This window comes from Schistocerca gregaria, chromosome 5 (assembly GCF_023897955.1).
Source record: "Schistocerca gregaria isolate iqSchGreg1 chromosome 5, iqSchGreg1.2, whole genome shotgun sequence".
In the NCBI taxonomy this organism is placed as follows: Eukaryota; Metazoa; Arthropoda; class Insecta; order Orthoptera; family Acrididae; genus Schistocerca; species Schistocerca gregaria.
This window is the reverse complement of record NC_064924.1, coordinates 70,952,855-70,968,736: the sequence shown is the minus strand read 5'-3', so window position 1 is coordinate 70,968,736 and position 15,882 is coordinate 70,952,855. Positions and strand designations below refer to the sequence as shown.

Here is a 15,882-nt window from a genome sequence, read left to right as displayed (position 1 = left end):
GTACATATGGAAAAGGCCATGCTTCTGCGTCCTTAATTAGCACCACACGTTTAGATGTTGCAGTCTGTGAACAGCATAAAAATTTGATTACAAAAAACAAAAACAGAAAAATCTGTGCGGACCATACAGTCTACGTGAGTAAAGCAGCTGGTGCTAAGCTAGTAATAAAACAAGAAGACAGCTTTGTGTTATGCGCTTCCTAAAACTGAACTTCTCGGATACGGAATTTGTAACAGGAAGTGGTCTTTGAGTGGGAAAGGAATGGTCTCGGGTTGTCGGGGAACTAGCACAAAGAATTCCAAGTTTTCTTTTTATTTTGTTTTATTGCTTCCCTTTCGTATCTGTTCGCCGTTTCTCATTTATTTGCGCGGCACAGTCACAAACAAGATACAAAAGACAACTGGTGTACAAAACAAAAACACACATACAAAACGAGAAGTCAGACCGAGCGTAAAGCACACAAGTTCCGAGAACAGATAACGTACCGAGAGGGCGGCCTTGCAGCTTTCAGATCGGCCACAATGGCGTGCAAACAGCTAGCGGCGCGGCTCCGTTTATATGCGAAAGGTCGCTGGCGGCGCCGTCTCGGCTGCTCTACCTGCCGCTACAGCAAGTAGACACAGCAGGTGGGCCGCCTAAGCCGCACTCTGAGCGGCCCTTGAACACTGGCAGACTACGGCACACACAACGTGCCCCACCACCGTTAATTCTCAAGCACGACATTAAAGTCACAAAGTGCATTCTGATCAGATTCAGCGTTCAATGCTTGCAGTATAAGAGTGGTCACTATGTCACGCAAAAGGACAGCTGACAACGGAAGATATTACAGGTCAGAATGTTCTATCCGTTCTTTAAAATAGTGCAGGTAATGTAGAAAAAATTCGACTAAAGACAGTAGGATATGGTGCCATTAAGAGAACGTTAGCAATTCAGTGCAAGATAAATAAATACAGCCAGTGCTGAGGCACGTAAACAAAGAAATAGTGTTCCTTAAGAAAAAATTAAATGAGTAGAAAAAGTGTTATTGTCGGAGTAGAAATACGACAGATAAGAATATCAGAATTGTGTCAGTTAGTGTAGGACATAAAAATTCTGAAATTTTATAACAGAAGCGATGTTAGTTGAAGCATGAAGATAAAAATAGAAGAAGCATTTCAACAGAGATAAAAATAGGAGCAAAGAATGGCCTTAAAAGAGGGTAGTACAGAGAAATCAAAAACAATTAGTGAAGTATGTGGGACGGAAAAAGAAGTATGATGTAATTAGTTACAAGCGAACACATTAATGTAAGATAAATCGGACTTTAACACACAGGAAAGCGAAGGTGGAGGCAAAAGACAAAAGAAAGAACTGTATGAAGAGAAATAAGCATTTACATAGTATCGGCATTATTTGAGAGGAATTATATGCAAGGGCAATTATCAGGAACAAAATGTTTGTATGATACATATAGACGGCAGAATAAAGAGAGAGATATTCTATACAAACACGAAGATGAGAAGAAGAACAGCAAGACGGAAAAGCAGGTTACAAAATAGCAACGAAGTTGTCAAAAAGTTCACTCACAATGTAAAAAATGTTATCAAAACATACAGAATAAAGAAGTATTTATTCAGCAACGAAGAATGTTATGAGACACATATTTAAAACATTATGAAGCCTTCTTGTTTGGGAAAGAAAATTGGCGTTAACATTAATGAATCCAAGAGTGCGTTAAAGAGTTCAGAGATACACGCAAGTTACATGCAAGCACTTGGTGCTCCAGCAAGATAACACCCACCCACACCTTGCAAGCCACGAAGCCGCCTCTCGGTGCGTCGTTTTCCGGCAGCGAGACTCACGGATTTGAGAAAAGCGGAGTCCACCCCGGCGCAGCAGAACAGCAATAGTCCCGACTTCTGAAACAGCAACGACACTCACAAATTTAATTTATTAAAAAAATTATCACCAGTCAGTTTTGCGAGATCTGTTCTGATGCGCACGAGGCGGAAAGAAATGTAGTCCACTACCCAAAACCTTGTCATTTGTGCGCTTGTGTCGGTTCACATATAAGTAAATATATAAATTTTTGATTATCTGTAATATAAAAAAGTACTTTGCAAATGGATGGTAACGCAGAAGAACATCTACATCTCGCTTTGGAAAGAGACAGATAGGAGAGAGAGAGAGAGAGAGAGAGAGAGAGAGAGAGAGAGAGAGAGAGAGAGAGAGAGAGAGCTCTTCAAAGAAAATAGAGTATTGTACCGTATTTACACAACCGAGTACATTTATTTACATTACCAATAATTAGAGGGAAAATATTTCATGTAAGATAAGGAGCAGATATCAAACTAATAATGCTATACATTAGACCTACTCGCTGAAAGATGCAGTACAGGAGAAAGACAGTAGGAGCAGATAGATACTGAAAGTATCAAAAACACATTGCAATCAATGATGGTTGTAGTAATTACGTTAAGATTTAGCAGAAGCATTACGCTAATCTAAAACCTGATGACCTTAAAAAAATATAAAGAAAGAATCGAAAGCCGATGACTACAAAAAAGGAAAGGAAAAAAACAGAAACGAAGAGGAAACTTCGAAGGTTTGGAAATTAAGGAGAAGAAATGAAGTTTATCTCTGCAAGGGTAAGATGCCAGAGCACTGAGGACGTGGAGATTCCAATTATTTGGACATATTTACGGAATGGATGACAACAGACCAACCCAAAAGACTTGAAATGTCACTGGCAAGATAGAGTCAACAACCACATGGATCGAAGCAAAAAAAAAAAAAAAAAAAAAAAAAAAAAAAAAAAAAAAAAAAAAGGGAAAAGAAATGTTGGAAAGTACCAATACAGGAGAGGAAGACGTTATGGAAATGGAAATATTCTATAGGGAAGTTTGAAAAATGGAAGTTTTCCAAGGTAGGAAGCAAGTTAAGTCCCATAGTGCTCAGAGCCATTTGTACAGGAAGCGAAACAGGAAGTAGCCTAACGAGTGGAGAAAAAGAAACACTAATGTCAAACAACGGAGGAGTACTGAAAGAAAAAGAAGTAAAAATGAAACATGAAGAGAAAGTGCTATGTGCAAGACTATAGCGCAAAAAGAAAAAGATAAGGAAAGAGAGAGAGACAGAGAGAGAGAGAGTGATCAAGATACCTGTAAACAGTTAAAGTGGGAAAGACGTGTATATAAAAGAACAAGAGAGAGATGAAAGTAAACTTATAATCGAAAGAAAATAGCTCAATGACTCTCCTCATTGGCTCAGAGGATAGGAAGCGATGGAGCAGAGATCGTGGTGCTGGAAGCGACCCAGAGACCACAATCGGGGCCTCACCGACGGACTTCTCTTGCGGAGGTCGAGGATGGAATGATGGGCATCGCACGGCCCCTTTACTACTAGTGCTACGTTGCTGCCCCACTGCTAGCGAGTATCCTAGCTACATATTTGAACACAAACTCGCTTAATACGCGCAGAGCCTGTCTTTGCAACATGACGTACACTTGTAGCAGAAGAGGTGTTGTTCAAGTGAGTACCGCTCCTAATTTTTCACTACTGTTCGCCAGTCATCAGTGGAGCGTCGTTTGTTACAGATCGGCGACTGGTTGAAGCTTATCCGCAGTGAAACTATTTCGCCATTTCACTTTCTCCATTACATTTGGCAAAACTGTGACTGTAATACTTCAGGCGTATGTGCATGTAAATTCCATCGTCAGCCACAAATAACTGCGGTGTATAAGAAACAATGAATATATCAAACATAACTGATTAAAATTTTGTACTAGCCATGAAAGGCATTAAAAAGCGCGCATTTGTTGCACATCATTGCAAGTAAACTTATTTGTTAAGCTTATCCATTGTGGATATTGCAGAACACATGCCACTGTATTCCAGTGTATTTACAGTCAAATTTATTTATCACTGAAGGCGAAATTCATAGTTACAATCATGCAGATTTTTAAAAAATTGACAATATTCTGTTCGATGCTTTTTTTAATTTCAGTCACCCGATACAGGAGAAAGCTTTGGATGTTCTGGACAGAAACAGTTGAGATGTAATTACTTTTTTGTGAAGACTCGATTTTACTTCCCTTTTCGCAGATACAGTCCAGCTTTAGTGTCATTAACTTTACACTGAATAATTTTCCTGTGGTAAAGGCACGTCACATTGTGAATTTCATCAGTCAACAGATACAATATTAAACACTGCTTCTTTAGACCGATGTTTTTTCTTTTATCCCGCAAAACTAATTACACGTGTGGTTAATAAGTTCTTCTTGAGCTTGGAGAGATGCTGGTGATCGCTATATGCATGAGCAAATCGTTGTACTTCAGTTTTTATTTTGATGGTGTTTGGGAGGGGAGACGTCGTGGAATAATTGGCTGCAGACTTTGATATGCCTCCTTGAACAAGACAGTAACGCTGCCCCGGAGTGTTTCACATAAGATATATACACTTTTGGTCCACTGACGGACTTTTTGGATGGCAGATATGCAGACCTTGAGCAGGGATTTTCCGTTGTAACTACAGAGTACAGTATCTGACATAAGAAGTAATTACCACAACATTTTTAGTCCACTTGCGAAGGTATAGCATAGCACAAATGCAGAAAGTTAGAGAGCATTTCTCACGGTAATTGCAGATTACTGACAGACCCCCATAACACTGGATAGTATCAACATATTTGGACCTGTGGCAGACGTTTTACACGACAGAAAGGCTGGTGTTCAGTAGGCACTTCCGGCGGAAATTACAGATTGCGCTTTGCCTCACACAAAACGTAAATATCTGAAATGTTTTGGTCGACTGAAGCTTTGATCGGCAGGAAGGCTCAGCTTCATCAGGCAGTTGTCCCGGCAATTATAAATGTCTCAGATAAAATATAATCGAGTGTGTGGCCCATTAATCGAAGTTTTTTTATAGGACAGAGGCTGTACGACTGCAGAGGTTGCTGGTCCATGGTGTGTCTCGTTGGACAAATACTGCACCTACAACGAGTGTGGGACTTGTATATTCACAGAAATCTCCCAATTTTCTTTTAATTAACACGCATAGAGGGGAGGGGGGACACGTTGAAATGGACGCCTTCCTGACCATGTGGTAGCTAATCGCAAAGTGTTCTCCTGGCAGGTGATGATACTCCAAAACGGTGTGGCTGCTGGTGGTTTCGGGTATAGACGCGCGTTTCCTACGGTCGACGGTGGACGGTAAGTTTGTGAGAGGTCAAGTCGGAAAGCCTGGAGCGGTGGTTCGGGGTGGCGGGGCCCGGCGGCCTCAGTTGGCCTCGACGGTGACGGCTTCCTTGTCGGCGTCGGCCTTGGCGTCGCCGCCGCCCTTCTGGTCGGGCTTGTCCGCCGCGGCCGGCGCCGGCGCGGGGTGGGCGACGGCCAGCGGCACGGGCACGGACAGCGGCAGCGGCAGGTAGTTGTAGCCGTAGTGCAGCAGCGGCGGCACCAGGTACGGGTTGTAGTGGTACGAGTACGCCGAGTAGTAGTACGGGCTGTAGACGGCGAGCGGCGCCACGAGCGCGGTCGCCGTGTCGTTGGCCGCCGCCGCCGCCTCCGCCTCCGAGGCGTTCTTGGCGGCCGGGGGCGGCGCCGCCTCCTCGGCGACGATGGCGGCGGCGGGCAGCAGCGCCACCGGCCCCACCACGGGCAGCGAGACGGTGTCGGCGCGGCTCGGCGCCAGCCGCTGGTTGGTCGAGATGAGCGCGTTGTAGACGCGCGGCACGCGCAGCAGGCCCGCGCGCCCGCCAGCCACCACCGCCAGCAACACCGCCACCAGCTGCACCACCTGCGACACGGACAAACACACCAGTCACCGCACCGCACCATCACCCTGTTCCCACCACCAGCTGCACCACCTGCGACACGGACAAACACACCAGTCACCGCACCGCACCATCACCCTGTTCCCACCACCAGCTGCACCACCTGCGACACGGACAAACACACCAGTCACTGCACCGCACCGCACGTCATCCCGTTCGTAACAACGCTACTGATCAGTGCCTTACGGCTCGGCAAGGTACCTACAGTATAGAAAGCCTCCAAAGCAGTCATTATTTACAAACCAGCAGACAGGGAGTTTTCAGGTTTTTCCAAACACTTACAGATCTACACTTTAGAGCCACAGAAACTGGCACACCTGCCTAATATCGCGTAGGGCCACCGAGAGCACGCGGAAGTACCGCAACACGGCGTGGCTTGGACTCGACTAACGTCTGAAGTAATTGTGGAAGGAACTGACATCAGAAATCCTGCAAGAGCTCTCCATAAAACCGTAAGAGTACCAGGTGTGGATACCTCTTCTGAATAGCACGTTGAAAGAGTACTGTAGCCACCTTTCATTACCATTTCTCACTAGCATTTCTCTTTCCTTTCCTTATTTCTCTTTTCTCATAACTCTCATAGCAGTGTGATTGAATGAATATGGTTGTGTGTCACGTTGCTAGACGGTAGCGTAGTCTGCTGCAGAAAGTCTACGATAGTCATACAGATTCAGCAGCAGTTGTACACAATAGCCAACTCTCGTAGTGGTCAAGCAGGCAAAGAGGTTTGCGCCACTTGTAAGAAATCCACCTGCGTTAGGTTGGTGGCGGAAATGGCATCTTTGGGGTTTCCGGGCCACGCGGAGCGTGGAAGAGACTGGAGGAGAAAAAGGGAGCAGTCTGCCGCCGGTACGGGAAGCGTCCACAGCTGTGTTCCAGTCGAAGAAGGGTGAGTTAGACTGACCGCGTGGCGCGTTGTTACTTGCCGAGGGGAGACCTGTTAGCTTTTGCTCCCGCTTTTCCACTCTAAAAGATTTCTCTGCCTTGTCGCACCAAGGAATGCAAAACGTCGGCAGATTTTCCTTTTAATAAATTTCTCGTAGCACACTTGGATTCGCCGGAAGAGAGCCACACAAAGGTGTCTATAAGAAGTGAGCACTCGCTTCTGTATGAATGTCTGTTTGCCTTGAGCTATGCCTGTATACGGTTTTATTTTTCTAAATATTAATGGCTTTACCTTCTCGTAAATTTTTCTTACTTTATGTGTCTTTCGTCCGTGGGGAGCCAACCACGTGGTACAACACTAGAGTTTGTTGGGCTACCGTCATCACTAACTGTCCGATCTCATGTTTGTTTTAAAGAATGTTAACTGTTCATGATTCTGTGTTGTGATATTGTTGCAACTTGGACATGATACCTAGAAATTGCGTCTCCACAAACCACGTAGGCACGCGGGTGTACTGCGGAGCGTTTACCTTTTCACGAGTTATTGCGATCAGTTATCAGGCAACAGCAGTTGTAAGAATGATTCACATCAATGATTTTAGATGTAGATTGTGGTGTCACCGCCAGACACCACACTTGCTAGGTGGTAGCCTTTAAATGGTCCGCAGTCCGTTAGTATACGTCGGACCCGCGTGTCGCCACTATCAGTGATTGCAGAGCGAGCGCCGCCACACAGCAGGTCTAGTCTAGAGAGACTCTCTAGCACTCGCCCCAGTTGTACAGCCGACTTTGCTAGCGATGGTTCACTGTGTACATACGCTCTCATTTGCAGAGACGACAGTTTAGTATAGCCTTGAGCTACGTCATTTGCTACGACCTAGCAAGGCGTCATATTCAGTAACTATGGATGTGTTCTGAACAGGTAATATTGTGAATCATGTACCGTCAAGAGCAACGTTCATGATTAATGGATTAAAGTTAAGTATCAAATTATTTACGGCCGCTTTCTGAATTCTAATTCCTTGTCATGTTCCAGACCTCACGTCAGTATAGTTCTTTCCTCCTCACGCCAGCCTGCGTGAGCTAAAACGCCTGCATTTCGGCATCCACTAGTAACACGGTGTTGGCTCTTCTGCCAACACAACATAGATTATAACGGTAAATGTATCGATGCTTTTCTTTCATGTTTTAGGAATTAATGTTATCAGGAATTGTGTACATGCCTCACATCCATATCATAGGAATAAATGATTTTGTCCACAAATTTCTCTTGTATTCCGAGGTTACGTTTTTGCATCTAACCCACTCACCTCGTAGCTTTCCTGTTAGCACATCCAACGCGTTTCCTTACTCACAGGTCCAGTGATTAGTTTCCCCTTTTATTTTATAGCGAATGCTTTAGAGTAAGTCTTACTTTCAAGTGTGTTGCTGGGAGCTGATCTTATGCACAGTGTTCATGCATTTTCTAGTTTATTTTAAATGTTTGATTCTTGTGAACAGTGCACAGGCAATACTATTAATTACATCGCATCCTCTATGAGCGATATCACGACGTATGCATTTTTATGAGTTTTTGGTCTGCGATCAAATTAATTTATTTTCCGACTCGGCCAAACATTTGATTAGTTGTATCATTAAAGTCGGTGGCGACCCTAATCTTCTCACGTTAATTTCAGAAGCAATAAGTATTTCGATTCCCAATAATCTTAACATAATAACCCGTAGAAACAGGTTAGTTTCAACTTTGCAAGTCTTCCCAAACATGACCAATAATGTTCATGTCTGGGGAGTCTGGTGGCCAGCGGAAGTATTTAAAAGAGTGTTCTTAGCGTGTGGAGTGTCGCATTATCCTGCTGGAACTGGCCAAGTCCGTCGTAATGCCCAAAGGACATGAATGGATGCAGTTGATGACACACGATGCTTACGAACGTGTCACCTGTCAGAGTCGTATCTGGATGTATCAGGGGTCCCATATCACTCTAACTGCACACGCCCCACAACATTGTAGGGCCTCCACCAGCTTGAACGGTCTCCTGCTGACATGCAAAATCTATGCATTCATGAGGTTATCTCCATATACGTACACGTCTGCCCCATCGATATAATTTGAAACGAGACTCCTCCGACCAGGCAACATGTTTCCAGTCATCAACAGTCCAATATCTGCGTTGACGGGCCCAGGCGAGGCGTAAATCTTTTGTTTCGTGCAGTCATCAGGGGTATGCGAGAGGGCCTTCGCCTCCGAAGCCCATATCGATGATGTTTCGTTGAATGTTTGGCACGCTGATACTTCATGATGGCCCAGTGTTGCACTTCTGGCACACTGAACTATTCTCTTCAGTCGTCGTTGGTCCTGTTCTTGCAGGATCTTCTTCCGGCCGCAGCGATGTCGGAGATTTGATGTTTTACCGGATTCCTGATATTCACGGTACACTTTTGAAATGGTCGTACGGGAAAATCATCACTTCGTCGCTACCTCGGAGATGCTATGTCACCTCATTCGTGCGCCGACTATAACACCACGTTGAAACTCACTTAAATCCTGCAATTGTAGCAGCAGTAACCGATCTAACAACTGCGACAGACACTTGTTGTCTTACAAGGTAGTTGCCGACAACAGCACCATATTCTGCTGTTTTCATATCTTTGTATTTGAATACGCATGCCTATACCAGTTTCTTTGGCACTTCAGCGTATAAGCCTTATAAACATCCTACAAAGATTTGGGAGAAGCTACTGTGAAATCGTTTGCAAACCCACAGGGCTCTCAGCGGCTCGAGACAACACCAGTTGGGCTTCAGAATCGACTAGTCCACAGATGCTGCCATCAATCGTGTCCTACACATAGTTAATGGCACAACGCAGAAGTACTATGGCAGTGATGACTGACACTGACGGGGCATTTGATAACCTCTCGTGGCCCGCAAAATTTCAGAAGTCTGGGAGTACCGTAATCACTGTACAGAATTTTCCATGACTACTGTAAAGACCGAGTAGTCGTATGGCAAAGGGACAGCCGGAAAGTAATTGAAAGAGTTACCAAAGATGGTCCTCAAATATCGATCTGCGGCTCCATCACTTGAGATTTAACAATCGAACCCCTCCTACAACTTTTAGATAGGGGTGACAGGTCAGACGGAATTGGCGTCTACGCAGATGACCTATTAGTTGTCTTCGCCGCAAACAGCAAAACTCAGCTGGGAGAGAAAGCCAGTGGAATGTTACAAATAGCTACAATATGTTGTCACGACAGCAAATGCAGTATAGCGGAAAATAAAACAACAAACACATTGCTGAACGAACCACTGCAAAGGAACCCTCCAGTTGAAATAGGAGACACGAACATAAAACTGCACATGTCACGCGCTGTCTTGAGGTACTGGTAGATGAGAAATTGAATTGTCACCAGCTCATAACTCTAACAACAGACAAAGTAGAAGAAAGTACTAAATCAACAGGTGAGGCTAAATTCAAAACAGTACAGACTATCTCTACCAGTCCTACGGACATACCAGTGTGAGAACTTGGAATCAGTACTCAGCGTTGCAGCTAGCACGTGGGCACACAGTCTTATCCTGGTTACCAACAAAGCATCAGTCAGACGAGGGCAGGGAAATGTGCTCACACTTAGGCTGCCTGGAGCCTTCGGCACCACCTCAGTGTATCCACTCTGTGGTACTCGGAATATGCCCCAGAGATATCAGGGTCAAATACTGAGCCGCAACGTGGTGGTTAAAGATGGGGAGACTAGATGAGGTGCACGCAATAACAAAAAATGGTTCAAATGGCTCTGAGCACTATGAGACTTAACATCTGAGGTCGTCAGTCCCATAGAACTTAGAACTACTTAAACCTAACTAATCTAAGGGCATCACACACATCCATGCCCGAAGCAGGATTCCAACCTGCGACCGTAGCGGTCGCGCGGTTCCGGACTGAAGTGCCTAGAACCGCTTGGCCACACCGGCCGGCAGACATTTCTTTGTAACAGAAATAAATTTCTGAATATTATTCGAGTGCTAAATATTGAAAGCACGAACAATGCATTCCCATTTAAGGTAATTCCTGAGATCATTAAAAACTTTTAGTGGAATCAGAAAGAAAAAGACCTATTGTACTGTTTTACCATCACAAAAAAGTGTCCTGTCACTTTAGCTGAGTCCAAAAAATTGAAATACAAAGCGCCAAAAAGTGCCTATCTTTCGAAGATCCTTGGTAGTGTCAGGCTGCAGCACGAAAGTTTGAAACCTGGCTCAAAAGTGCCTACAACCTTCCTCTGTAATGGTGGAAAAGCGTGACACACCTCGACGTCAAACTCGGTCTCGGCGATGGGTCAAATAGAAAGGTGTCGACACATGCGAATAACAGGCCACCTTGTGAGTTAATGATGTCACACTGGCACCTTATTTCACCACAATACCGTTGAACGGTATCGTGGACGAGTCACACGATGAAAAGGTGGTCGCACCCACTCTTATCGACATTTCACACCTTCTTTTCACGCCTCTGCGATGGGTCTCAAAACTGTGACACCCAGCGTTTTCCTAATAGGTTGCCGACGAAAATATTTCAGACGCAGTGCCACTCAGAATCGACTCAGAAAGCTGTCTGGAGGTAGCATAAAGGGCATCAATGAAACCGCCACTTTTCTTGGGACGTTGATTCCCACTCGTTTCGCGGTCGAAAAAGATGGTTTGCAGTGCGGTGAACAACAGAACGACTTTTTTGACAATGTTCGACACAGCTGACACCCCATGGATGATTCAGCCCTACTATAAGGCTATCGTGGGTTTGAACGCAATCTGTCCCCTTTAGAGTACAGAGCGACAGCAGTTTTTACTGTGTTGAACAGGGTACAACCACCAGGGACCAACCGAAACCGTTCGACGAAATTTAAATTCGATCCAAAGCACCAAAGGGTGTTTATGCTTTTTTCGGCCTTCCTGTTTCACTCCCTCCAATGATGTTACACGGAGGGGTGCAACATTGATATGTGCGTGAATAAAACGGGATAGACCCCCCTGTAAAACCTGCCAGTTCTGCACCGCTTTAGCTGCCAGCCACGCACTGTCGTTCAGAACATTAAAAATGTACCTGCCACAGATTTCGACACCATCCAGCTGAGTCGTGTATCGTGACTGCTGCAGCGCACGAGGAGTATCGAAACGGTTGCCTGCTCCCAGGCGCCAGAGCAGCAGCGGAGCGCTACTCCGATGAATGGTGTCGGGAGTCCTAAAGTGCTGAAGAAAGGTGCGTGGCTGGCGCCTACAGTGTTGCCGAACTGGCGGGTCTTACAGGGGGCCTATCCAGTTTTATCAGCTGTGTGACAACGTTCCACAGCCCCGTGATCACTCCACAGGAGGGCGTGAACAGCAGGGCCAAAAAAGCACACCATTGCTTTGGATCGAATTTAATTTTCATCGACCGGTTTCGATTGGTCCCTGGTGGTTGCACCCCGTCCAACAGAGTAACAATTGCTGTCGCTCTATATTCCAAACAGGGAAGCTCCACAATGTCCTTAGAGTAGGGTTGAATCGTCCGCTGGGTGCCATATGTGTCTAACATTGTCAACAAAGTCGATCTGTTGCTCATGGCACGGCGAATCGTCGTTTTTAGATCGTGAAATGGAAAGTGGTGGTTTTATTGACGCCATTTGTGTTACCTCCTCAGGACTTCCTGTGTCGATTCTGAATGGTACTGTGTATGAAATGTCTTCCTCGGCTATCCATAAGCAACCCGCATGGTTGCAACGTTGGGTGTCGCGGTTCTGACCTCCATCGCAGAGGCGACAAAAGAAGGATGAAATGTGGGTAAGAGGGGCTGTGACGGCCTTTCCATAGTGTGTTCCTTCCACAATGGCACTGGGCAGAATTGTGTAGAAATGTGGTGCCAATGTGACATCATTAACCCAGTTAACATCGGGCATGAAGTTCTGATCCGTGGCCGTTATAACGCACGTGTCAACACCTTGCTGTTCGAAGCGCCGTCGAAGATGACTCCGTGGTGCGCCACTCTATTTCAGCATTACGTAGGAAGCCACCTGCGAGCCTTGTTTAAAACTTGCACGTTGCAGTGGGAGACAATTACAGGGTTCCGAAAAAGTGATACTTTTTTGCGCAATGTATGCAATATCTGTTATTTTTTGCTTAAATTGTGTAGCTTTTTTGTTTTATAATCTATCGATTATTTCAGTTAGGAAAAGTGGGTCAAAAATAAATAACATTCGTGAACTTTTATGTTGATATTGCTGAGCAAAGTAAATTGTGGTTTAACTGTGAAGAAAACTCATCACTAAGAAATTAAACTTATGAAAGTTTTCCATGAAGGTAATTAAGAATTAATAAAAGTGGTCTAAATGTTTATGTATGCGACTGAAAAGGAAACCACATATTTGTCTGTGATATGAAAGACAGATATTGTATTGATACAATCATGTACAATTTATACACATCTTCACCATGCGTATCGACAATTTTTCGCTTGTATGAAAACGAAATATTGAAATTTTTCTAGCCTTTAATGTAGCAAAATCTTTCAGTATAGAATCTCATTCTACTGATTTCCAGGTATCACTTTCAGTGACTACAACTGGCAGAACACATAATCCTTCTTGACAATGTGCCGACCTGAGATAAGTCTCAAGGTTTGAAAAGCTCCTTTAACCCCTAAGTACAGAGACAGGAAAAGTCAGGAGGATTCAGAAGTTTACAAAACTATTCGGAAATACAAGCATGTCAGCAATTTTTTTAGGATATGGTAATGACTTTCGTGGAGGTCTTCCAGCAAAACGAGTCGGCGCTAAAAACAAAACTTCACCTTTTGGTGATTTTTAAGCGCTGCTGGAGGGGACTTCAATCGAAAAGATAAAATTTCAGACAGATTTATACCAACTAGGGCAATATTAGACTCTTGTGTCAGTGGCGGCTAGTGAACACACATGTTTCTGGTGGGTCCCACGCTTACTGGTGTTCTTTCCGTTCTATTAACGTATACTCTCGCACACGTCAGCTTTCGCGAATAATTATCATGCACCCTGTATACGATTTAAAACTTCGAGGTTTTCTGGCGACACTGTAGTCCTGGCAGAGACACAAAGGACTTCGAAGAGCTGTTGAGCGGAATGAATAATCTGTCAACAAAAGTAAAACAACGGTAATGAAACGTTGTCGAATTAAATCAAGTGAGGCTGAAGGAAATTGAGACACTGGGAGCGCGATGAGTTCCGCGATTTAGGCAGCAAAAAATCTGTTGATGGCAGAAGCAGCGAGAATGTTAAATGCAGATTAGCAACAGCGAGAAAGGCATTACTGAAAAACAAGAATTTGTTAACAGCGAATACAAAGTTAATTGTTAGAAAATCTTTTCCGAAGTTATATGAAGTGTAGCCCTGTACGCCAGTGAAATGAAGCCCATAAAGTTACGACAAGAAGAGAATAGGCGGTATTGATGTGTGGCGCTGCAGGAGAATTTTGAAGGTTTGATGGATGGATCTAATGACAAGGCACTGAATCATATCGGGAAAAAAGAAGTTTATGGTACAATTTAAAGAAGAGATCAGCTGACGGGACAGGTCGTGATATCTCAATGAATCGTAAATTTGGAAATGGAGGAAACTTCTCAGGGAGACCGAAACTTGAGTGCAGAAAGCAAGTTCGAGCGCATGTAGGTTTCAGTAGTTATGCTGAGCGGCATACGCCAGCGTGGAGAGCTCCACTAAACCAGTCACGACCGAAACAACAACAATAGCAACGGAAGTGTTTCGTATGGAGTTCAGGAAAATCAGACCTAGAGATAACAGTATACTACTAATTTCCGTAATGATGAAATGAGAACTGGCGCCGAAGGTGAACAAATGTATTGTAAAGCTGCGAAATTGTTCAAGAGTGGTGAAAATGATAAACCGATTCACCACCAGCCGTGGCTGAGCGTCGCACGAGGAACTGCTTCCGCCAGTCACGAAGCAGACTCAGTAGAGTCACGACTGCTCTGCAAAGACCGACATCGCGGTATGGCAAAGCCAAGCACGAGCCACCTGAGCTATCGTCTGAAACACTGGAGCTAGTCCGTAAGCCTTTGCTGCGCGCCCCGTATAAGCGGGACCACAGAACAGAAAAATAACGGAAAAAAGGAAAAAAACTCTTAGTTTCAAAATTACACAGCCGGTAGGTGATGAAAAGTGGTATTCCGATCAAGAATCAGAGGTCAGATGTGAAAATTTCGGGCTGAGATCTTGAATTATCAGTACGAGTGAGGTAAGTGTTCGTCTGGTCAGAATCCGTGCATTGAACGTACCTCAGAGGTAGGAAGATTTCCATCACCGTAGTAGCCGAAACCAGTGTCTATAGATGCTGTTGATGCTTATACATGAATTACGCGATGCATTTGATCAGATACAAGTTGTTTGGAAACAGTTTGCTTAAATTAATACAGGAGATACAGAACATCAAAACAAATATATTTCGAAAACGAACATATGGTCTCCGAAACTAACTTGTAATGTCACGGGACGTTTTGTTACTGGTGCTGGCGTAGGGTGTTGCGCCACTGTCGCCGACTGGGAATGTGTGCTGACATTCAAATATCCATAATTCGCGTGTTTGGGAACATGTGAATCCACGACGTACGCGACCTCATGCTAATCAATGGCGATTCGGTGTTAATGTGCTGGCCGGCATTTTCGGTGGTAGGTTGATGTTTTGCCAGGAATGCTGGAGGATGTACCTGTAAACGTTACATTATGCCAGCACGATGGGGCGCCAGCCCATTTCGGCACTGCTGTGAGGTATCTACCGATCGACCATCCGGGTCACTTTGTCTCACATGCCTGGATTTCCTCCTCTGGGGGCATGTGAAGCAGCGGGTGTATGGAAACGTTGTGGAAACAGAAGACCTCGTCGCTTAAGTTGTCGTCGCTGCTGACACCATTGCGGACATGCCACGCATCTTCCAATGGACAGGTCAGTCAATGGTCCGACCATGTACTGCGTACATACACGTCAATAGTCGGGCATTATAGCAGTTGCCGTGAATGCCACTCCTGAAATTAGCATGCTAAGCTACCTTCTGTGTTAATCGTCCTTAGCATGAGAAACTGGCGTCAGAAACAGTGTCTACCACAACTAAATACATTTCTTTTATGTTCTGTTCTGAATTAATTTGAACACATAGTTGCGGAACATCCTGT

The 15,882-nt window shown here is 44.7% G+C and overlaps 1 protein-coding gene across 1 annotated transcript in view; it reads right to left on the bottom strand.

Moving 5' to 3' along the window:
• Window positions 1–303: 303 nt before the first annotated feature.
• The window catches only part of LOC126271850 (uncharacterized), a 35,053-nt gene continuing 19,474 nt past the window's right edge, over window positions 304–15,882 (bottom strand). Inside the window, exon 2 of the mRNA XM_049974186.1 lies at window positions 304–5,776. Coding sequence (XP_049830143.1) covers window positions 5,258–5,776 — 519 coding nt within the window. The 3' untranslated portion in view covers window positions 304–5,257. The remainder of the gene's footprint in view (window positions 5,777–15,882) is intronic.